At 42.7% G+C, this 25830-nt stretch overlaps 1 protein-coding gene across 2 annotated transcripts; it reads right to left on the reverse strand.

The window, feature by feature from the left end:
• Nucleotides 1-916: 916 nt before the first annotated feature.
• On the reverse strand, nt 917-25399 carry pals2b (protein associated with LIN7 2, MAGUK p55 family member b). Of its 2 annotated transcripts, XM_050035292.1 has the most exons (14): nt 25276-25399; nt 18313-18375; nt 14958-15215; nt 10217-10317; nt 9433-9585; nt 6491-6643; nt 5991-6218; nt 5028-5159; nt 4839-4935; nt 3777-3845; nt 3524-3685; nt 3208-3410; nt 2898-3026; nt 917-2133 (listed from the first exon to the last, which is right to left on the reverse strand). In XM_050035292.1, the coding sequence occupies exons 3-14, from the start codon at nt 15088-15090 to the stop codon at nt 1957-1959; spliced, it is 1737 nt and encodes a 578-aa protein (XP_049891249.1). In that variant the 5' UTR covers nt 15091-15215; nt 18313-18375; nt 25276-25399; the 3' UTR covers nt 917-1956. The 2 variants fall into 2 exon arrangements, with proteins under 2 accessions (XP_049891249.1, XP_049891251.1); XM_050035294.1 differs by lacking the exon at nt 14958-15215.
• Between the last annotated feature and the right edge of the window lie 431 nt (nt 25400-25830).

The following is a 25830-nucleotide window of genomic DNA, read 5'->3' on the forward strand; positions in this document are numbered from 1 at the left end:
CAGGTGTTTGGTGTTGCTTGGATTCTTTGATTTCTCTAGGCAGATTGTGAGAGATTATACTGAGAAGAAAATTCATACAGTAATTTATTAAGGTTTAAAATGTATTTTCCTGAAGCTCACGACCAGTTTGAGAACTAATTTGAAATGGACACTAATCAAACAACCTCACCTTAATGGCTCTTTTATGCCTTATGTATCATGTTTTCAGTTTGCCCATTCGTAAATCCCATTTTTGTCAACGCAGATTTGACACACATGTCCACCTAACCATGAACTGATGAAATTTTTGAAGTTCAAAAGGTCAAGGTCACTGTGACCTTGTGTCTGTCTCATTCTGTGAATGCAGCATCTCAAGAATCTCCTCGAATTTGCCATAAACATTCACTTTGGATCAAGAATGAACTGATTAGGTGGCCAAAGGTCAAAGTCACTGTGACCTCACAAACGTTTTTGACCATAACTCAAGAATTCATATGCTAATTGTGATAAAATTGCACACCACTGTACAATAGGATAAAATTATGAAGTGATGCCATTTTATATCCAAAAGGTCAAAGGTCAACTTCACTATGACATCATAATGTTCTGCAAAAACTTTTCTAGCTATTTTTCAGCGCCATATCTCAGAAAGAGAAGTGGACATATTTGATTAGATACTGACTTAATGTGTGTGAAGCATTCAAGTATTCACAGACATGAATGTAAACTGTAACTGGTAAGTGGAGGCATATGACCTCGAGGCTGTAATTTCCTTTTGGATGTATTTTTTACTTAATTTGAGAAAGATTTAACAGGTTAACACAAGCAGTAGTTTTAGTTTTACCCTTTGGCTTTGCTAGATGAACTTACCATCCAAAGCTATATGGCGACTTGTACCTTTACAAAGCCAGTTGTTGAAATACCAATCAAATTTAACAACAGTGAATTTCAAACTTTATTTGGAGTATGAACAGGGCTTTGGCATACTGCAACACTTAAGAGAAGGACCATAAGGAGGGAGTGGTTTGTGCCACATTCACATATATAAAACACTTGAACAAATTGGCGTATGTAGACAGCAAAGATGACGGTCAACAATGTAGATGGTCACACTCCAGACAGACAGACAGACAGACAGACAGGCTGATCACAGGGTAATTAAAAACAAATCAATGGACCAAATGTGACAAAACACTACACCCTACACGTATAAATCACCACACTGATGAAAAACTAGCATAAGAAAACAAAACTAAAAATTACCAGACACAGTGTTTGATCTTGAAAAAGTACATTATAAAGTTTTTCTTTTACATATCGGAGGAGTTGTGCGAAAACAGGCCTTTTTTTAACCTCTTTATTTCTGCCCAGTTGATCCCGCTGAGGACACTGATAAAAGAGTTTAGGGCCGGCTACATTAAAAACACTAAAGGATTAAGTTGGACGTGAAAATAAAACCGCTACAGGTTGCTCAGGTATGGCAATGATGTGCGACACTGACAGGTTTCTTGGACAATGACTGCTCAAAGATCCTCTAATCCATCTCCCCCTCTTCGTCCTCATATTAGAGCTCGGATGGTGACCAAAAATCCTCGATGTCCACGAAGACAGAAATGAAATCAAGGGAAACGACTACAAAGTAAGACGAGTAACTACAACAATAAATTAATGCAAAAATATGGCCCAAGTACGTGACCAGATTTTTTTGTTTCATTCTTCCACCTTGAATAGAAAGATCTTTTCATAAAAAGTTATAAAATAAATAAGCACTCTTTCCCTTTGAGTTTTGAGTAGAAAAAAAGTTGCACAGCGTGCAGGCCCAAGAGGAGAAAGAGCTATTTGATTTTTTGTTTTATTATTATTTATGTTATTTCGCAGAAGTATCTCTGCCCTCTTCTCCTCTTCTTTGGCCTTTGTGGTCACAGACATTCTGGTAGGTCAGCGTGACCCGCTCAGACTGGTCACTGTAGCCGGTCCTCAGTACACCCAGTTCACTGGGACCCACTGGGGTTCACTGCACAGTTTGTCCACGGCGGCCTGTAATGTCTCGAAGGCCTTGTCCAGGTTGTCGTTGACGATGGTCAGGTCGAAGTAGTGGCTGTAAGCCCTCTGGATCCGGGCGCTCTCATCCACTGTCTTCCTCAGGTCCACATCCTGCAAACACACAGAGGACAGGTGAGACGTGGAAACATATGCAAGGGACATACCCTGCATGTGTCAGAGTTACTGCTCAGAGGAATGGCAGGTGAGCAAATAAATGGTGACTGAATAAATGATTGGTTGTTGAGGATATGATTTGTTAGTCTCCAGTGGTATTTTGCATCTCAAGAAGTAACAAACACGACAAAAAACAGCAGGGAACCGTCTCTTATTTTGTCTCAGGAGGTCAATGCGTAATGAGACATTCTGGATGTCTGATCATGACACTATTTATCTGTCTAGACTGAGTTCCCGAGGGTTGTAGATATCGGCCACAGAGATGTCTGCCTTCTCTCAAATATAATGGAACTAGATGGCACTCAGCTTGTGGTGCTTATAGCGCCAAAAACTACATTTTAAAAACTCAACAGCAATGTCTCTTTCCAGAAATCATGACCGGGTTACTTAAGATAATCCACAGACCTTGTTGTGAGCAGTTTCATGTAGGAACTATTTTCTTTCTAATGAATTATACCCACCTACCTTATCACCACGCAGAAGGAAGCGCACTACTAATGCTAGTTTTACTTAAAAAAAACTTTTACTAAATGTTAACAGTGTTGTATTACTAACTTTAAAGTTCATTTGATTAGGCTGTGTCTGTTGACGCCCCATGAGGGTGTGTATACAGATGTGTGAATGTATTACTTCACAGGTCTGACTTGCTTATTTGAGGGTGTCTCAGTGTGTGTATTGTAAATGATGATGTGTTAACCTACCGTGAGTTGCTTAGTGGTGATGCCTGCGTCCACCACAGCTTTGTGCATGGCCTTGAGAGTATCAAAGTCTGGTGCCGCAATGAACACCACGTAAGGCATGAACTCTGCTGTTTTCAGTACCTTCAGAGCCTGAGGAGAGAGACAGAAATAAATTTAAATCTATAAAAATATTTCTCATTCTCCAATCAATCTCTCGTGTTTGTAAAAAGTCCCTTCTTTATATTCCAATGTTTATACCTGACAATGCTACCAGTTGTCTCTGAAAGGACACTTAACTCAACACAGTTTTTCTTTTTTTACTTCCTCTTACCTGTGGGTTGACATCCAGGATGCAGGTGCGTCCTGTACCCACCACCTCGTGGATGGACTCGATCTTGGTGCCGTACAGATTCCCATCGTACTCGCCGTGCTCCAGGAAGCGGCCAGCCTTCACGTCCACTTCCATCTCTGTCCTTGTGGTGAAGTGGTAGGAGTTACCGTCCAGCTCATCATCACGGGGCCGCCGTGAAGTGTCTAAGGAAACACTCAGTTAAATGTTTGTATAGATCAAAACATTTTTGTGTGTGTGTGTGTGTGTGTGTTGGGGTGTGGAGGCATTGAGAGACACAGACAAAAATATGACGTACATGGTATAGTGGTGCCGAAGCGTGTGGGTTGGAGGACCATCAGCCGGTTCTTCAGGCTGCGTCGGCCCACGCCCTGAGCACCAATCAGAACCAGGGTCTTTCTCTGGAAAGGCGGCACCTTTGCCACTTCCTCATAGATCTGCAGCTCATGTCTGTCAAACTCTGTTCAAACACATGCACAGTTATTAGTCAATGAGAGAAAGAGATACCAAAGATGTGAGATAAATATCAACAGCATGGAAAGTCTTCTGACCTGCATTCTTGGCTGTCAGGTACATCATCTTCTTCTTCTTTTTTCCAGCTATGGTTCCACAAAGAATTCCTGCAAAACAAGCAACATTTATGTCTGTGCTATTACAGCATTTGGCCAGACGGGGGCAGGCGTGGACCATTTTCTGTTTGAAACATTGGCTGGCCCTCTAAATCAGTTTTCAGTGATGGAGAAATGACACAGGTCTAATTGACAGACTTTAGACCAGTCCATCTTTTCAACCTTATGACTGCTACAGAGACAAACAGGAAACTTTGGGACGTTTTAGCCTAATTACAGCACCAGTCACAGGGCTTATTCAAAGGTCAGATATCAACATCCCACACACACTAACGCAGGCTGTCTACAGGTATCAGACAGTTAAATATGAGGCTTTTTAAAACCTTTTCAAGATCATTTTTATACACATTTAAGATTTAGATGTTTTAGTTGAGTCATCTTTTCCTTATTCAAGCATTATAGGTGAGTATAAAAGTAAGTAGTATATGCAGTATATGCTATATACTAAGACATTTTAATACTTTTTAAAGGTATTCTATGCAGGATTGTCTGTTACTGTTAAGAAACACGCTCGCCAGTGAAAATAAAAGGAAAAGCCAACCCCAGATACACTGCTGTTTGGCATTTCACCTCATTATATTTGCATTTTTTTGGTGCTGTGTCTCTCGGATGCCTGCTGACTATGATCTGGCACCTGGTTACTACCTTTTTATAAAGCTCCACTCTCATCTGAGCGCTATGGGGGCACACAACCATAAAAGCCTCAAGCACAAAAACGAAGACTAAAATATGAAAATACAGGCCGAGGGCAGAATCTCTGCAGATATATACCCTGCCAGACACGACAGATACCAAGTTCTGACTAGTTCTTGGGACCCTAAATTGCTTGTTTTACTCACGTTTGCTGTACCATGTTGTAATGTTAAACAATAAAATGCTTTCAACCAGGCTGTATGCTATTTCAAGTATGTGTTTGATTGCTTCTGTATGAGCAAAATCCTGCACAGAATATCTTTAAGGACCTGCAGACACCCTGTAACATACCTGATCCATCAAAGTCTCGAGGGACGAAAGCTTTTCTCTTCTCCTCCAAGAACTGACTGGGTATCAATCCCGTAGCCCCGCCGACCACATGGCACGCCTGGCACAAATTACACATCAGTTCACAGTTCTTTATGAGCCTATCATTTTAAATGTTGCACACTCAAAGGAAATAAATGGAGGAAAGCTCACCTGCCACCAATTGGGATCCTCTCTGTTGACAATCTGAAGGATGTCGCCTTTCGCAAAGGCCATCCCCGCCTCCCGGCACGGAATCAGGTTGTCATTTGTGGGGTTGTAGTCAAAGTACGGCCGCACGTACACCTGTGATGAACACAAGCACAGTTTTAATTCCTATTCACAGGCTCGCTTAAAATAAAAATCTGATTTGATGACAATTTTGGATGAAGTACACACACATATATCAAAATAAACAAAAACAAAGAGACTCATGCTGAGCACACTGTCTCACACACTGACACAGTAACAGTGTCTCATTCACACCCATTACGTCCGACGTCCCACACTGCACCCGACACAGCTGTTCACGCTGCGCCAACAGTAGAGGGCTTTTGCCAGGAAGGGTAAGTGCTCTGGCTGATGTATTCGATTAAACAAGCAGCGAGAGGAAGCAATAAAACAAGCCAGTAAAATATACTGTGCAGGCCGCCCTGAGCCGCGGAGCAGAATGTGATTTTGCATTACGTCTAATTCAGTTTTACTGCTCTTCATTCAATGTAGCCCTTCTATGCATTTCCAAGCCTATGTCTCATTTGTTCAGGATGCAAAATATCTTTTCTTTTTGTTACTCAGGAGCCATGACAAAAAAATGTGTGGTGCACGCATGAGGGAGAATATCTAAAAATATCATATATTACTGTACTTTCCATGTGAGGGAGCATGAGATTACAGAGAGCATGTGTGTGTGTTTGGAGTGTGTGCAAGAGACAGAAACAACTAGTGTGACCTAGATAGCATGTGGAGTGTTATTAATAGGGCTCCCAGGGTTCACATTCCTGCGCAGGGGATTGTGGGAGGGCCGCAGGACACATCACCAGCCCTGTACCACTGCCCAACATCTGCCACTCATTACATAAGTGTGCGTGCTTGTGTTTACATGATCATCTCACATGAGATTCCTGTGTGTGTGTTTACCTGCGGAGGTGCGGGAGCGTCTCGGTAGCTCGGGAGTATTTTCAGCGTGATCCCTCCGCTGCAGTCTTTGAGCATCTCCTGCAACTCAGTGGGGTTGTTGCCCACATCCTTCCCGTTCACTTCCTTGATGATGTCGCCCACATGGAGCAGACCCTGCCTGTCGATCATGCCGCCGTGAAGGATTCTAGCGATGACAAGGTCATCCTTCTCCACACGAAATGTCACGCCCTGAAAGGGGGAGAAGAGAGCAGGGTGATGTTTACTTGAGGATATCTGATTGTAGCATGCACACACACACACACACACACACACACACACACACACACACACACTGATTCACTCACCTTCACCCATAACCCATCTACTCACACCCCTAGTGATTCACTTGGTCATTTGTGTAGTCAACCACTCCCCTCCAGCAATAGCCACACACACACACACACACACACACACACGCACACAAATATGCAGACACACTCAGGCTGTCCCTCTTTGCTCACCAGTGGCTCTCCGGCCTTCTTTCGGATGCCAATCATGCGCACAGCATCAGCCTGCATCAGAGCGCTGTTCACTGCCGCATCATTGGCAGTCTCAGTTGGGGGCGGGACCTCGTAGCACTTAGAGGCCACCATGTCGTGTGCCTCCAAAAGAGACTGAAAGGAGAGGAGGACAAATTAAGAGGGAGGGAGTAATGACGAAATAAAAAAAAAAGAAGCACATTCTTCCTCTTACAAATGAAACGTTGAATTCATGTGCAATAAAACACACACATGTTCAAGTCAATACACTCTGTGGTGTCGCTGTCAGAGCATGACTTGGTCTGGTATGACCTGTAGCTTATGGTGGTTAATGTTAGCAAGCTTTAGAGAGTAATTACTGTCTTAGTAAGAGAGTCAGTTTGCTGACTTTATGACTGTTACGCAGTGTTTTAGCATTTGGCGTTACCCTGCAATTGTAACCTGTGGCCATGGTGAATAGTGTTTAGCAGAAGTTGCATGGGCTTGTTGTAAATGATGTAAACAAACATGCAACTTGATTTTATGAAGCAAAATTTTGATAACAGCTCTAAAAGGTAGAGTGTGAGGACAGATGGTAGAATGGTAGCGTAGGATAACTGCAGAGTCAACTCAAGGGCAGACGGCACAGCAGACGCTTTTACCAACACTTCACTGTCTAATTTGCAATCCTGTGGCATCTGTTACAGTTTATTTATCATGTGTCTTCTGGGTTTGATTTGAAAAATAAATAAATAAATAAATAAAATCTGAACACCAAGCTGTTTAAACACCAAACTAGAAGTTGTGGATGTGCCTAAATTGTGGCAGAAACAAACAAACAAAAACTAATCATCTAATGGCTCAAATCCCAAATATGGATTAGCACCAAAATCTAATCAATTAATTCTTGGTTTGCAACTTTCATCCGAGCCTGTTTTTTCAGATGCCACTGGCACTACTTTCTAAAATATCTTCCCAACAATTAGACAAACAGACAAGTTTGTGGTTCAGAAAAAAACTCACACTCAATGTTTCAGCGCGATATCCGTTTCCCTCTCTCTTTTCTTCCAAACCCGCCACTCCCTCCCTCCACGTCTCTCTACTCTCAGTAGGTCAACAGGGTCTTATCCTTCAGCTTACAGCACAAAGGGCTCTGATTTGTTCAGAGGCCTCGCTGGGCTCAGAAGTCTAACTCCTATTGGTGGAGCCTGTGTAAAGCCCCTGGTAGGTCCAAGGATAAAGGTTAATGTTCTATTGATGCATGAGGACGGGATCCAAAACATCAGCTCTGTGCTACTGTAACTACAGTCAAAACATTACAACTGCAGTCTGAGCTTAACGTTCACTGTGCTATAAACTTTTGGACGAAAAAATATCAAGACTAATCTCATAAACATGCATATAGTGACGTGTTACAGTATTCCTGCAATAATTTAGCTTGTTGAGGTAGCTAAACGATAAAGTACAGCGAGCAAAGAACATATTTATTTACAGTGTCAATCAGTGGTGTTAAAAAGTTGCAAAAATACTGAATAAAAAGTCGTCAAAAAATGTGTCACTTGGCACCTGTCCATTATTTCAATATTCAATCCAATAGCCAGGGCGTTAATGTAGAGGGTCTGGTTGCACACCTTAAGTTAAGATTTTCCTTTAAGTCCTAGTTAAAGTTTCCTCAAAACAAAACTGGTTGCACAAAATACCTTTAAGTCTTCTCCTTAAGGTTAAAATGTTCACTTAAGCATTTATGGTTTTCGCCTCGTCTTGGTCTTATAATTAAGGAATCCCTAGACTGTTGCACAAAGGACCATAGCAACCAAAGCACAAAAAAAACCCTTGAGGTATCTCTGACTCTACCTTACCTCCAACATGACAGAGTTTAAGGTGATAAATAAAAAAAAAAACAATCACACCCCGAGGAGAGGAGAACCCAATAAATATGTTTTTGATTTTACACTGTAGATTTGACTGAATTCATTTCCGCTGCAATTTCTTCCTGTAATCACTTTCTGTTTTCTGGTATTTGGGGATCAAATGTACTTTGTAGTTTGTGCTTTCTATGATTGCATTCCTCCAGAAGTATAATCTTTTCCTCCTCTGACCAACATGGTTTTCTTGTCTTCTTTTCTTCTGCCATTTTTCCCCACTATCTAACCATAAACCAACTTTGTGAGACAATAACAGGCATCACAAGCGTGAGTTCAAGCAAACCATACGCTGTAAAATCTCTTTCAACGCAGTAAGTGAGTTAACATTTTTCCTTAACTAAGGACACCTTTTAAGGGATTCTATGCAACTGTGAAAATCCCTCAGCTAAGGAGAAATTGAGCTTTAGGTGTCATTCTTAAGGAGAAAACTTGTCTGTTTTACCTTTACCTGTGTGCAGTAGTGCCCCTAAGAAAGGGGCTGAAGGGGGAAAATAAGTGGAGGCCGACATTACTGAGGCCGCGGAGCGCTCATTTAAGATTGTGGTATCTTGTGAAACTGGACAACCTAAGGCATCCATTAATAACAACCATGTTGGCATAGATTGTCGGGGAAGGGGCTAAAAACCCTCCACAGTAAGGCTAACTTTTGGCAAGGGAACAACTAGCCACCCCTTGAACTCGACAAACCATGTAATTTTTTCAAATTAAAGCTGTATATTTGACTTTTTAAGGAAAAGGACAACCAGTTTATTTGAAGAAAAATGAATCCCCTAACACATGTACGCACAGATACTTAACACACTAAAACAGGATTGTTGTGGAACTCTAAATGTTAACTACACTAGTAGTAGTATGTGCACATCAGATAGTAATATGATCAGTAATATTGACTTTAAAATAGGAAACCAAAGTGTATCAGCCTATATGTTATGCTACAACAGCATAATCAAAAAATTCCTGAAATCCAGTTATGGCTTTTTGTTTTGGTGTGTACGCCATTGAGTGTTTGCTCCGCCTCACCTGGAAATGCGGCTCCTGGAGAATCCTGGAGAGTTCGGCGGCGCTGTCGTCTTTCACCTTGAGATTGCTGATGTCTCCCAGGATATCCGTCACCAGCTCCACATTGTTGTCCTGCACCGCCTCCAGCTTCACTTCCTCCAGCTGCTCGTGGGCCTGGGGGAGACAGAGAGGCTCAGGGAGGGCAGATGTGGAGAGGTGGTAGTCGTGTTTTTTGCTCTGTTATAACTGTTTGTGTATGTTAGTATTCATTTGGATGTGTGAGTTTTGTAGTTTAGTTGTGATTGCTTGCATTAGATTGGATTCTAAATACAGGTGCCTTGTGTTAAAAGTTAAAAGTGTTTGTTTATGGTAAGTCATAAGTTGAATGGTGGAAAACGACAACAGCCTGTTTTAAAAGAACTGTAGCTGTCTTCTAAATGAACTCACTCAACACTAGATTTGCTACAGCAGTGAAGATGTGTGTGCGAGCAAACTGATTGTGTAGAGAGGTGTTGGTATACATGCACTGTCTATAATAACAGGCACAGCAGTGTAAAGCTGCATCACTCGGTCACTGCCAGTTCGTTTGCATGTGTGCGAGTCATCTGTGTGCAGACGCAGTGACTGTCAGTCAAAGTCTTACTTCAGCACCTCAGCCACAGCGAGCAAAGCACTGCTGGGAGCAGATTAAGTGCGGCGCAGGGTGGGGTGGGTGGGTGCTCGGAGGTGGCTAGCGGTTCGTTAGTCTGCTCACTGCCGCTCACCCCGAGCTATGTGTGTGTGCTACCTTAGCCAGGGAGCGTACAATTGGACTTTCCATGATGCCGCGCAGGAAGAGCAGGTCGATGTCTTTGGCGCCCGTGGAGGTGGGCAGGTCACCCAGATTATCTAACACCTGCTGCATGGCTGGATGGATGGGTCGAGATAGGAAAGACACAGACAAACACAGAGAGACAAAGATAAGGAGTGAGCAGGGCGTGAAAGTCATACAAAGCATAAACACACACCCAAGATCAGTTAAGATAATGCAGCAACTGAGAGATAGAGAAGGACAAACTGGCCTCTGAATGTCAGGATCAACCTCGAACTTTCATGGTACTCAATTACTGCAAAACTAGGCCTTGATTTAAGAGACATGTATAAATATTACATAATGATGCTGAGACCTTGAACGGCTGAGTTTGAAGCCCATATTACTCACTTAATACAGAGTTCTGTACAGCCACACATCCTGCCGCCAAAAATATCACATCAAAGCTACGTCTGTATATACAGCAAGTCCCCACATACGTATTTAACATGCCGGAGCAGAAGGAATCATAGAAAGAATCATAACAAATGAACTCTGTTGAGTCTTGTATTCTGTGCACACAAGCCGAGAGAGGGAGAGGTGTGGACTGTAGGTATCAGCCGACTAACACCCTAATGCTGGGGTCGCAAAGCCAACATAAGCCCATTTAAGACACTTAAAGCCATGGGAACGTGCGTGCGTATGTGTGCCTCTCTGTGTCATCACACCCGTATGTGGGGAGTAAATATGTCCAGTCAGCACGTGTGTACAGTTGATTCACTCTCTGATTATCGTCTTCGACCTTGACTCATGTCCCGTGTCATGAAGTCAAGTCACACTCTCCTATTTAGAAAAATGGGGCACGTCTGCTACCTTGACAAATATGAATGATGAAATTCTGTATTTTAGAACCTTGTTTTAAATTCTATTTTGCACAAGAAGTGCAAAAACCCCACATCCGTTTATCTATAGCTTGACAGTGTAATTTTTTTATCACTCATCATTCATTCATCATGCATACAAAAGTTGCACGGCCGTATGATTAAGAAGGAAGAGAGGGAGATGGGAGAAGAAGACCTCACTATGGCTTGAAAACCATGGAGCACAGACAGGCTGCATAAACAGAAGGCTCCATGCAAAAACAAACCTTAAATATTTATGATCCTCTTAAAGAAGGACAGAGGAGGGAGGTTAAAAACTGCACTGCAGACTGTTAAACCTGTGTATCCGTAAAGCAATATCTCCGCTGCATGACGACACAGGAGCACAATCTAATTCAGATACATAATATGTGTGTGAAGGATACTCAGTTCCTGTAGGGACCCCACACTTTGTTTCGCAAGCTAGAGTAAACACAAAGTTTCAGAGCAGAGCTGTAATTGTAGTAAACACATCCACACACACTAACAAGCATTAAGCCACCACCTTGATTGCAATACAGTCACGGTTACAATAAGTCACGGAACCTCCTGAAATGACAAGAATACTGTATTTACCAATTTTCCAATGACTCATCCGACTGACCTCACTAACATACTTGAACAAATCTGACTACAGAACCTCAAAAATACAAAAACAAAAAACACAGCTGGACGCAGAGTTTTGTGCTCTGTGATGACCTTTACCCACTCGGTCAGCTCATTGTGTCACCGCGTCCTCGGCCACAGGAATGTTTGCTCATCCCAGCCCGTCCACAGCCCCCCTGCCACGTGTACTTGTGTGTACATTTCTCATCCTAACAAGCAACCCTGAGATGTTTTTCTATCCTGTGAGAGATTGGAGATGAACTAAAGCCTCCTACCTAAAGTCTCCATAATCCCATGAAATATGGCATGGAGATACAACCACCTACGAGCCTCTTGCTAAGCCTGGCCTGAAGAAGTTGTAAAAGCTACGAGATAACAGCAACTGGACAGCTACAGTAGAGTGGTTTTTATTCCCCCAGTTGGTTCATCATCCATACATAATGAATCATCCTGCTTACCTGCTCTTAATTCCTCCCTCTGTGCCACTGTGGTCTGCCTGCAGTCTCTCTAACCATCTAACCACCGCCTCTGTATGTAGGCTACACCTACCAGCACTGTGTGTGGTGAATGCCAATGTCGAACCTCCCTGCTTAAGGATTCCTATCTCTGTTTCTCAAGGAATGTGAGACAAGATGGAGATCAGAGGAGGACAACAGCATCAACACCCCAAACAAATTATATTCCAGTGTTTTTTCTCTCAGTGGTGCAGGTTTAGAACCGAATTGCCTCCAGGGAAAATAATCAACCAGGGGTACTTGTGCCCCAGGAGGTACTTCTACATATGCTAGGCGGTAAGTAAAAAGATTGTAGACTAGCTATAATAATATGAAAAAAGAATACATTATTAGTTAGAAAAAAAACTATATATTGAGTCAGGTGTAGCACCTGAACACCACCTGTTGCAGCTGAGAATGCATAAAACGTTCTGATTAGTCAGCTAGGGAGCAGAGAGACGTAACTGTGAGCTAAAAGTGGGTCTAATTTCAGCGCTCCTGGTTACTTCGTCTCAAAGTCAATAGGTTTTTCATTAGATGCCTGAAATAAGGGCTGTGGTTATGTTCTGTTGGTTTCAGAGATTTTCACATTTTGTTTTACAACATAAAATACATCAGTAAGTACCCCACCCGTGAATTTTGAAGACTTTATGTGTCTTAAAAAAGGCCGTTGCTAACAAGAGGCTAAATAAGATTACACAACATCATCACACCGATCATTGTTGTGGCAACGTTACATCATGCGATCGTAGTTTAGTTTGTTTATAGCCTAACATTAGCTTTTTACTTTTGGTGATTGCATTTGGGCTTCAAAAATCATGAACGTGGTGTTCATTTGTGAAGATTATCTTGCTGAACAAAATATGTAAGTATCATAAACCTTTGTTTCACACTGAACTTATTTTCTGCAAAAATCCAAAATCCAATGGGAAAATCCCAAAGGCCTTTTGATGAGGGAACCAGGGCGATGTTAACTTTTGCGTCATCCTGCAAAAAAAGTGTCATCCCTGGAGCGCTCTGTAGATAAATAGTTGACTTTTCTGAGATAATGCATAAAGTGTTGGGTTGAAATACATAGCTCAGAGTAAGGGGTCAACAGTTATAAAAACTACATTTAAAAAAACAAAAACAAGATAATGGATATATAGTCGAAATGTTCGCTCAAACTTTAAGATAATGGATGAACAGTTAAAATGTTGGCTCAAACTTTAAAGTAATGGGTGAACAGTTACAACTTTAAGAGAATGGATAAACAGCTGAAATGTTAGCTACAACTTTAAAATAATGGGTGAACATTCAAAATGTTAGCTCAAACTTTAAGATAATGAGTGAACAATTCAAATGTTAGCTCAAACTTTAAGATAATGGATGAACAATTGAAATGTTTGCTCAAACTTTACAATAATGGAGTAACAGTCAAAATATTGGCTCAAACTTTAAAATAATGGGCGAACAGTTGAAATGTTAGCTCAAACTTTAAGATAATGGATGAACAGTTGAAATGCTGGCTCAAACTTTTAGATAATGGACGAACAGTCAAAATAGCTAAAACTTGAAGACAATGGATAAACTTTAAGATAATGGATGAACAGTTGAAATGTTTGCTCCAACTTTAAAATAATGGATGAACAGTCGAAATGTTAGCTCAAACTTTAAGATAATGGATGAACAATTGAAATGTTTGCTCAAACTTTAAAATAATGGAGTGACAGTTAAAATATTGGCTCAAACTTTAAAATAATGGGCGAACAGTTGAAATGTTAGCTCAAACTTTAAGATAATGGATGAACAGTTGAAATGCTGGCTCAAACTTTTAGATAATGGACGAACAGTCAAAATAGCCAAAACTTGAAGACAATGGATAAACTTTAAGATAATGGATGAACAGTTGAAATGTTGGCTCAAACTTTAAAATAATGGGTGAACAGTTGAAATGTTAGCTCAAACTTTAAGATAATGGGTGAACAGTCGAAATGTTAGCTCAAACTTTAAGATAATGGGTGAACAGTTGAAATGTTTGCTATAACTTTAGAATAATGGATGAAGAGCTGAAATGGTTAACTCAGCTAAAAGTAACGGATAAATACTTAAAATGTTATTAAACTTGAAGATAATCGATGGAGAGTTGAAATAGTTAGCTAAAGCTAATAGTTAGCTATAAACACTTTGAATAGTTAACGGCTAAAAGTAATAGATAAATGGTTGAAATAAACAGCTAAATGTATGGATAAAATAGTTTAAAGTGATACATAGATGTAAAGGGGAATGTTTGACATAATGGATAAAGAAGTGTCCAGCTTTTCTCACATGTGTGAGAGTCATCCAAATGCAAACATGACCAAACCACCTTCACACAGACAGTTCACTCATGAATATATTACTGTTTTATATAATGTATATAGTGTCAAATAGCATCTAGTTCAAGATGAATTTCAATGAACAGCTTTAGAATGATGAAGGGGTATTTAAGTTCATCTGACGGGGCTGTGGGGATACATCAGACAATAAAGGTTGGGCAACAGAGCTCTAAAGGATCATCAGATCATTTACATTTAAAGAAAAATCTGACAACCACTTTGTAGGAGGTACCTGACTAACTATACTGCCTTAAGGTTATTAATTTTTCATGACACACTTCTATCAATCCCTCCATCTCAAGTTTCAAAACAAAATCAAAAGCTACAGTATCTCCCCCCTCCCAGGTGACACCCCACCTCTTCCTCCTCCTTTCCTCACCTCCAGACGCATCTGCTTCCTGGGTGGACTGCACTGCCGGGGGCCCCTCCACACCAGGCGGTCCCGGGGGCGTCACCTCCTCCTTCTCCTCCCGTACCCCATTGGGACAGGCATCCTCCATAGCTGTGACCATCGCCAAGCCCTCCTTCTTCCTCTCTGCTGCCACAAGTATTCTAAGGCTAACCACTAGTAAACCACCAGTAGTTCTGCAACTATGTCTTCTGTCCTCCAATCGTCTTGTCTGGCACTGCTGACCCGCTAAACTCCCGAAAACACAGAGACAGAGAGTACAGAGAGAGACAGGATTGGGGACAGAGAATGAGAGAAGCAAAGCAACACAAAGAGAGAGCGACAATAGAGTGGGATTAAGATCAGGGGATATTAAGAGACAAGGAGGGAAAGAGGAGTGGAGAGGAGGAGGAAAGATGAGGGGGAGAAATTTAAAAAGGGAAGAGGCTAATGTGAAGATAAGTTCAGAGAGACAGGCGTGAAAAGAGACAGAGAGAGGTAGAAAGCTGGATCGCATACACAGATGTGGACACATTCAATGCTTGTCAGTCCCCTCCCTCCACTCTGGCTTTAATACCTTCCCTTCCTAACCATCACCCCCCCACCCTCTGTTGATAACTGACACACACACGCATATACACACACACACACACACACATAATCCCACAATCCTCTCCTGCTGTTGAGGGCTTGCTTGAGTACCCTTCCTCTTGTTTCCCCCGACCCCACCCAAAGTCGAGTTGCCCCACTTGTCTAGACAGAGACGCACACACACACACGCGCGCACACAAACACACACGTATACACACCAGTTGAATGTGTCATTATGTAAGTAATCTTACATAAGTGTTACTGAAGGGGGCCTGACCCTACATTCCCATTCTTTTCCTCCGTCTTTCTCTCATTCACACCGCTCATGGTTTTGGACGCCCCGCTGCAGCAATGTGCAGAAACTCTCAGCGTGTGCAGATTGTGCTCGTACGTATTCCCCCAGCGGTCGTCCACCTCCTTAAAGCAGCATGTGTCAGCCTAATGGGAGCTTATTTTCCCCTCTCATTTTTCCTTCGGTCTCTCTTTCTTCTTAAATTAATGTGCCCTCACGACCTTACTTCTTGCTAAGTCAGTTAACACGAGGTGCTGACTGGATTATGCACATTTTGGGGTTGCAATTTAAACTGCTGCATGCCTGAGCCAAAATGCTTTGGGGAAAGTGCATGGTGCAATACTGTCTTAGTGGGAGTATTGTTTTATTAGATAATTATTTTACAGAGATGTTCAAAATGAATCGTCACGACACATAGAATAAACATTTTACAATAATGTTGTCTTTGAAATAAATGGCAATGACAGTCTACAGCCATGCTAGCATTTCTGTGAGGCTGTAGTTCGGCATAATGTTGCCGATGGTGGTGCTAGATGAAAAGTCACAGGATCATGAAAGTTATTACAATTGATCCGGGGCATGCATCAAATTTTGTGCCAATCTATCCCGTACATGTTGCGATATTTCACTGGATACCGGAGACCTTTGACCTTCTAGTGATGCTAGAAAAGAAGTCAGGTGACCCAGAGCTGCGCCATGAGCAAGGCTAAGAAGAAGCCACTGCACACCTGAGTTTTCAAGCTAGTCCTACACAATATTGTTTTTTTTTTATCATCATCACAATGCACAATAAATACATCGCAAAAGAGCGCAGTGTTGCACTCAGGGATTTAATTAGTTAGATGAAAGATTAGATCAACAGAAAACTGCACTTTTAAAATGTAACTATGATTCTTTTTTATTAGTGTCATTTGTTTTCCGTCGAGTGTTCAATTTGTTCAATAAAAGCCTTTAAGAAATAGTTCCCTTTCATCTTTTAAGAATTCAACAACCAATTTAAAAAAGCAGAACTGAGCACTCTTCAATATCTGTTTATTTATCCCAAGTAATCGTTATCATGATACTCAACAACATTATTGCATATTGCATATTTTCCTCATATCTCACAGCCCTAGTTCTAGCTATGGTATGACATAACACAACCCAGTTTCAAAAGCTTAGCAGAATTTTTTTTTTGGTTGCCTTTCATGAATTTGAAATATCAAAGCTGTCAAGATACAGAGGGGAAGCAGAGGAGGCAGCTCATACTACATCCCACTGTTTAGAGTCATCATAAAAGAGGCTCCTCCCACAGCGACACAGCTGTGCAAGGAGCAGATCTGTAGGCTTTAATCCACCCCACCCTACCTCTCCCTCCAACCCATCCTCAACATGACCAGTCAACCCCTCCCCCAACCCGGGACATGGGATTTTAATCCGGCCACGAAAGCACGGGATTACAGAATCTCTCTCTCTCTCCGTCTCTCACCATATCCTGCGCTTAAACATCTTTACACGGCTAACAGTGTGATTGGCGACGGCTTGTTGATGTACACCTTGCTGACATAGCCTATTGTAACCATGTGTGACTGAGGATTTTCCCCTTCGGACAACAATACAGTGTTCTAAAACTAAATGCAGTTCACGGTTTGTTGATCACACATCTGACTTTTCTCCAAATTGTCGACCTAATTGTTCCTCTTTAGAAAATAAGAAGATGAGAGCTGAGTTCACGCAGGGTTTAAATGAGGCAGAACAGCTGTGTGAGGAGAAAACAAAGATAAGTGCTTTGTTTGCTCCAAAACAAAGCATCGTGGGAGGTTAACTGGGATTTTAAGAAAATAACTGAACACCAAGCTCCACGCCTACAACGAGCAAAATAACATTGTGCTGTTTTATTAACAAAATTGGGTAATTAATCAGCAATGTGCTGATGCTGTGTATGTGAGTTCTGTACATAGCACATAGGTATTTTTAAAGGCAGCATAAATGTGTATGATTGGCTGAACCCTCGATCAGATTTATGAAGACAAAATCAAAGTCTGTAAATATTATACACTACCCTGCTTTGATGAAAATATAATTGTACCCAACATGGCCAATAATAACATATGTGCTTTCTGCTAGTCATAGTTGGGTGAAATTCATAAGCAGCAAATGAATATATTCAGATCTTTGTTATATAAAACTGAAAATTCAATTTCACAGTTTTAGATTAACACTAGCATGGCCCTTTAAGTACAGAGAAAGTATTACCAACCGTGTAATCCACATGGACATATAAACACACGGGAAAACCAGCTGCCTCTCTACTTCCTTAAAAGTAAAGTTTTTTTTAAGAGCAGCGATGAGCAGATCCCAGCTTCAAAGACTGGCAGTCCTCCCACTGAACTGACAAAATCATGTCAGCATGCAGAAAACATGTGCCTAAATATCTCCAGTGTGTCGGTGCCGAAGACGAGGCGAGGAGAAAGTTGTGTTTACCTGTGCCAGTCGGTGTAGCCCAACCCTGGTCCTACTGGCTGTTCATCAGTCAATTTTGAAGACCTGGAGAGAGGGACAGAAAGGGAAAAGTCTGTGAGACTCATCCTTGTGAGACACGAATATTCAGTCCTACTTACATTGCTGCTCACCAGTTTTCATCATTCCTCACACACACACACACATTTGCTTGAGAATTCAGATTCCTTCTCAAGCTTATCCCTCACACACACCCAATGACTCCGTCTTTTTCCCAGTGGATTATCTGTTTCATCTATCTATGTCATCCCCCGTCTTCTGCAAGATAGGAGTCTCGTCGGCAGACTGAGGCCGTTGTTCGTTTCAGAGCGATGCACAGAGTCATCCGGGACGATTCATTGTCCTCAGCTATTCAAGGATGCCTGCATCATCAGCTGGCACTGTGCCGTTAACGTAGTAAATGGCCACTATTCTCTGAGTAATGACAGAGCGGTTTGCATTTATTCCCACAAAGACACTGCTCTCACTTTCACTGGCGCACTCAGACATATGCATACACACCTTCATTATGCGCTTTATGTAGAACTAGATCTCTATAATGAAAGATCTGTATTATTAGCTGATATTACCTCAACAAAGATTTATCCATATCATTGTAGGTATTGGCTAATATGCAAAGCAGATGCTGTGCCTACTGTGGGGCTTCAAATGATCTTCACCAGAAAAGTAATTGTCAACCTCAACTTCTAAGTCAAGAGGAGTCCTAAAGGTGCTCGAAACCATGTTCAATTCTACTGTCAACAGTTTGGTGACATCAGCGCAAACTACTTCTGCCGACGCAGACTGTGAAATTGTTATGGTATTCCCAAGTTGAATGAACTGTCGGGCTCAAGTTACCAGAACAAATTCCCAAGTATTGGTATCTGCATTAGCCCCAAAACCAGTTTTAAAGGTCATTTCCTCACTTCTTCCTCTATGGTTTCTGTTCATAAGTGACTCTGAATATGAATCTAAAGGACCCACTCCCCTGCAACAACCCCAACCCTACTGTACAATGTTTAGAGCATCATCTGTCTCACAGAAACTGCAAAGTCTGGCACAGCTAAAGCCATTTATGCTGCTCTGAATAGCCATTGTGAAATGGACCATTAGAAAATGCAAGCCAGCACAAAAAAACCCACAATGAAATTGAGTGATTACAAATAAGTGATGCCTGCAATCACCCACAAAACAATAGATTATCTCTCTTTCACGCTTCATTTCTTTCAGCCTCTTTCTCCTTCCCTCTATCTTCCTGTTTCTCTTGCCCCGAGGAGAGGTGGGATAGAGTGGTGCCTGGAAAGATTGTCCTATAAAAATCACAGGTTCTATTTACTCACTCTGTAAAAACAGTGTGTAGAAGCATCAGTTAAACGTCCTATAAATCAGAATATTGGTATTTAAGTATATGTTCTTAAGAGGAGATCACACTGACACCTTAAACTTTGACCATAAAGGGATAGTTTGGATATTTTAAAGTGGGGATGTATGACGTACTTATGCATAGTCAGTGCAATATGTCATTGTATGACAGCCCTTTCTAGGCTTTCTTCAAAGCCATCAGACTCATTTGACAAAGCAGCAATTTTTCCTTGCAGAGCGCAGGAGTTCTGGTTCTAACTAACCCTTAAAGTACCAAAGTCACACAATAACATAATCAAATTAACCAACTAACCGGCAACGATAGACTAACTCCTGTGTTCTGCAAGGTTTGGTCCACAACAGGACATTGCTTAGCTTCTGTGGTGGTGCTCCCGCCTGCTTCTCCAAACTGGGGGGCGTGCCAACGGTCATCTTCTATAGGTAATACACTGACTATGGATAAATACCTCATGCCCCACTTAAAAAAATACGAACTATGCCTTTAAGCTTGTTGCTGTTCTGGGTCATGCAAACCCAGTCTCTGCTGGAAACGATCACAACGCTTCCCAAGTGCCAAAACATTTACAAGGTGATTACAGCACACAAGGGACATCTACTCATCACTGATGTGCTATTTTCCCCTGTTGCTGTTCTGGGGTCTTTTATCCATCATACTGGAGCTAATTGGTTCTTTATTGCATGAGAGAAAGTGAGAGGAAGGGGGAGAGAGTGAGAGGTCGATTCATTATGCAACGCAGATTACAATCAGACTCGGCACGCTCATTGGAAGTGAAAGATATCCCTTGGAAGAATGTTAATGGAGGCAAAGCCACCGGCGCAATTCCTCACCAAATCAACCGCACCGCGGGGCAGGAGCCAGGCCGGGCCAATCAAAGGTCTGAACAGGGGAGGGAGGAGAGAATAGAAGAGGAGAGGATCTGGGTAGGAAAAGATGGGAAGGGTCAGAACTTGATTTTAGAGGAGTGGATAAAAATGGGCAGGAGGAGTGGGAGAATTTTCGGAGGAGACGGAGAAGAGATTCAGAGCAGGAGAATAAGAAAGAGATAAAAGGCACATTGGGAGTCATGAAAGAGAGGAGAGGAGACATAGAGGAGAATCCTTAAAGATTAAATAGCATTGTGGGAAAAGCCTCTCAAGTCTTGGGAGGATGAAATGAGAAAGAGAGAGAAAAGGGTGGTGGGAGTGGTCGCTGAATACAAACACCTTCATAATCCGTTTCACTGTCTCCACAAACTGCAAGATGACCGTAGCTCCTGTTGTGATAGTTGCACTAAATGACTTTTTTAAAAATCTGAATGTCCATGAATGCTTTTCATAGAATAGACATGGATAGTTTGTGTGTGCACATGCATGCAAAAGCCAGGTCATCTCAAGGACTAGAAACTGGATTACAACACACGATTGAATGTTTCACTAGCCAGGTCGACCCTGCTCACTTTGATTTAAACTCAGAGCATGCACCGGACTCAGGACTCCCCTGATGTCCTTTAATCGCCACCACCGTCTGCTCCTCTGTCCTCCTCTTGGGACAGAGGGAAAATCATAGGAAGTTGTCATTTGTGATCCTGGCTGCCACTGGCTGGTGCGTAGGCAGGGACGAGCCAACAAAACGCCCTCTGAGTGCCCCCTGGTTGCCAAGCACTCAGATGATGGACAGCTCATGGAAGCAGGATTATGGGAGGATCAGAGGGTTTGTTTTTGTACAAAACATCATTGCTGTCTCACACATGTAAACCTGTGTGCGTGTGTGCGTGTGCATGTGCGTGTATGTGTGTGTGTGTGCATATGCACGTTATGCACGCTCAGACAAACATCGGCAGGCTGTGTGGTTTTAATTCCTCCAGTTCTAGTCACGCTAGCAGGAAATCTCACTTTACCTCCGACTCTGTGTCTCAGTGAGCACATTTTGTGAATTTATCGTCTCGGACAGAGTACGAGGCTACATCCCTAGGGGGTCATGAAACAAACACACACACACACACACACACACACACACACACACACAGTCAAGCCCATCGGGCATCCATCCTGCAGTATCCATTCAATCCCTGTCCATACATTCTCTCCACCTCTTTCTTCCGACTGACAAAAACTTTCCCCCCTGTGCACCGCAGAGCCGGGGGCACAGAGCTCTCAGAGCAGCCATCACTCTCGGTTCCTCTCAGTGACTTGAGAATCACAAAAGAGGCCAGTGAGCTCTGTCCTGCCCGAGAGCCCAGATGTCAATTCATTGGCTGACTCCAGGGGTAGCGAAGGGCAATTACCAAACTGTCCTGAGTGCTGAGCTGCAGCGCTCCCGCTGTATGAAACTAGTATGGTAGTGAGTGCTGGAGGGGCACAAGATATTCAAGGAAGCAGTGTGTATTTGTGGACCCACATGTGTGTATGTGTGTCTGTGTGTGATGACTGGCTATTCATATAACCAAGCCCCCATAACAAGCCCCATCCTGTCCTTCCTCACACCCATCACCCTCTGCCTCCAGACAAACCCTATGTAGGTCACTCCATGTGTTAACACAGCCGCCCAATATGAGGATTACACTGCTACCTCCAAGATGGCCATATCAGCAGAATATTTATCATAACCACGTTTTCTAACCAGTTTTCAACCTAATATTGCAGCTGTTGGTGAAAAGTTCATCGAATCACCTCAGGCTCCCCAACTCCTCGACAAAAGATGAGGATGCATCTTTATCCACCTTTCTGCTGATTCATGCTTACCTCTGCTCTTCACCTGACACTGCAATCTGAACTACCGCCATTTAACACAAAGACATCAATTGTTGCATCATTGCACTTTCCCAGCATCACCAAAAAATGACCTCATTCTGCTCCTCGGTGATGTTCCAGCTGGTGGGGTGTCTGCACTTTGCAACACAGCTTGGGATGATATAATTACGCGCCTCGTCAAAACCTTTCGGCACCAAATGCACAGTGGTCTTAATAATGAGCACTTCATGACATAATCTAACCCGCCACATGGCTGTGCCTGCTTCCTCTCAGTCTTCTCTCCCCTCCCGGCCTCCTGTTACTGATCATTAGTATTAAGGAAGAGATAGGGAGGGGACGGGGGAGGGCGAAGTGATGCAACCTCACTTAACATGACTGCAAAGTTTAAAAATGGGAAAATTGATGTTGTGTGGTGTTGGATGGTAAGAGGAGAGCGGGAGGAGATGATAAGGAAAAGAAATTAGTCTCTAATGAGTTTACCCTGCGTATTTGCCTTTTTCTAAGCTCATCTTGTCTTAGTTTTTTATACTGGCAAGAATTGCAAACACAGACGTCTCCTACATAGGGTTATACTGTGTTTGTGTACATGTGTGTGTGTGTATTACACTGGTGCAGCTCCAGTTCAAGTGAATGTGACTTTCAGCTGGTATGCTCACATGATGACCTTAAATCATGTCATCCGCAGATGACTTTTTAATCAGAAAATATGCTGGTTATTATCTCTCATACATCATCATATTATCATCCTTATCAGTCTGTTGTCTGTGGAGTTTTATCAGAGTGCTGCATCCCAGATTCAACATCTTTTTTAAGGTTATGAAAGTCATAAGGAGGTGATTAAAACCAAGCTATCTCACGCTACATGTATAATGTTATTGTTTATCTGCAGTGGCGTGCCCCTTTAAGGCCTTAGTGATGGACGAAATCTGGCGAATCAGCACTATAGGCTGCAGCAAGAAACTGCCAAAAACATTTGCCTTGAAGCAATTCTTTACATAAAGTTCCCTCCGAGCTAGCGTTCCTCTCTGTATAGGTTAGTCATTCAGTTATGTACTTCCCCCACAGAGATGCAGTTAGCTCATGATTACTGTGACAGGGTCAGTTATGCGTTAAATGTAGGGAGGTGCAGCCTGGCGCAGAACAGGGACGGTTGATGAAAGGTGTGTCGATAACAACCCTCTGATACATGTGTTGTTCATAGCTGGGAAGTGTGAGTCACTCCAGTTCGTGTGTGTATGGGTGTGTGTGTGTGTGTGTACGTTTCTCTGTCTCTTTCAGGCTCTGCCCCTCCCATCCTTTTTCTGTACTATCTCTTCCATAGCTGTGTATTAATAATGGAAAAGTAGAGGTTTTTGAGCATTGGATTTGGCCTCTGAATGATTCAGACAACTCTGATACAGTGTGTTCTGACATGGCAGCATTTGTTCCACTTGAAATTCATGTTCTTCTCCTTCCTGCTGACAGGAAGGGATATGCATATGAGGGCTGAGAAGTTTGTGCCTCATTCCACCTACTTCAGCAGAACAATAAAGGTCATCCTGGATTCTTGCTGGATATCCCTGCCCAGGGACTGCAGATTTACTCTAATGCACTAAACTGTCTCGGTCTCCTTCCCTTCCTCCTTTTGTTCCTCCTATTAGATTCAACAAATCTGATTAGGGCTTCTTACAGGACTCAAAGGAAGAGGGAAAGATCCATAAACTCTGGTTTAGATGCAACAAGATCCATGCAGCCCCTCTACAGTGGTCTGGTGGCCTGTATTGCCCCTCCCAGGAAGGATCCCCAAGGATGTTGCGTATGTGCATGGGCTTCCCCAATCACGTGCGCGAGGCTAAACAGCTTATAAACCTTGCCAAGTGACCCTGTGCTCCTCCGAGCAAAGGAAGTCCCAAGATTCATTGAGAGCTGTAGTCTACTGTAATATGGAAGTGGTGTCATGTTTCGATTAAGTGCTCACAAAAAGTGGTTCTGACATCGTGTTAGAGCATTATTATTAGGTAGAGCACTCATAGATTTCAGTGGTGGACAAAAGTAAAAATCAATAGGAGCGTCTGGCTGCGTCAGGCTGTGCCAGATCACCGGTGCCCCCTCTAGGTTTTCATTCAGCATCAGCTCAAATCAAACTAAGCTTTGTTGATAGGCTATCTGTTGTGAAAGTTTTTCTAGACAACAAAACAAGAGGACATGTTCTACCCAGTGCACATGATACTGTGTATGACCTGCTGCTCTCTGTGTCTTCTCTCAAGCCCACTATCCTTTGCTGGTAGATGTTGCAGTCTATCATTTCGGGACGGTGGCGCGTTCCGACCTCATCCTGTCAGCACCAAAACCTGCTGCTCTTTCCTCATGTCTTCCCAGTCATGGATCGACGCCACGGTTCTGACGCACGGCCACATCCGTGCGCCAGATACCGTGCGCTCTGAACCGTGCGCCAGATCCGTGCCAGACGCTTGCGCCGTTTCTGGCTGACCAGACAACTGTACGTTCGCACCGATCTCACCACACGTGCGGCCATTTTTTGTTACCCATCCGAGCCATTGTAGCGTGCGCACACTTAGGACTACAACCCATCCGCTGTATCCTTCCTCATGATCTGCAGGAAAAGGGAAAGGACTCGTCCCACTCCACGATGGGCGCCCGACGCAGAGTGGTCTGTGTGTGAATAAAGCCTGTTCTCACAGCAGAGCGGGCTCTATGGGGGGCAAACCTCCCCTTTCTGTCAAACTCTACTGCACCTCAAACACGGCAAAGTGTCTTTGTCTCCTGTTTGGAAGCCAGAGGATGAATGAATCTAAAATCTTCGCATCACAAATACGATCATGAGCCGTGACTTACCTGTGAATCGTGCGTGTGAGTTCGCGGTAGTCCACCGACCGTCCCGGTTGGACATTCAGGCCCCCCCTCAGCTGTCTGTCCTGGTCCCGCAGCAGACTACCAGAGAACACGACGCCAATCAAACAGACACGCTCCGCCCCATTACCTGACGTAATACAGCATCGACCAATGGCAGCTGAGGTACAGCCCTCGCTAAGTGAATGCATAGTAGCATGTAGTATTTTTCTATCACCATGTCACACACCCGTCCATTCACATAAACACATGTTTGCGTAATTCCAAATAGACCATGAACATTCATGTAGACCACCACAGAAGACTATAAGCATAAGTAGGCTAAGTCTATGCAGCTACCATGATAAGGCATCATCATAAAACTTTAAGCATATTTTTAAAAGTATAAGACAAGTATAGCTACACAAGCCACATGTATGCCAATACTAAGAGAGCTCTGAATTTGACCTCCAAATCCCCTCTTGAGTAACATAATAGTAAGTTATATAGGCTAAGACAATTTTAATATCCCATTAATGTGTTAACAAGGGCTAATACACA

The sequence above is a fragment of the Epinephelus moara genome, chromosome 22 (assembly GCF_006386435.1).
Source record: "Epinephelus moara isolate mb chromosome 22, YSFRI_EMoa_1.0, whole genome shotgun sequence".
Classification (NCBI taxonomy): domain Eukaryota; kingdom Metazoa; phylum Chordata; class Actinopteri; order Perciformes; family Serranidae; genus Epinephelus; species Epinephelus moara.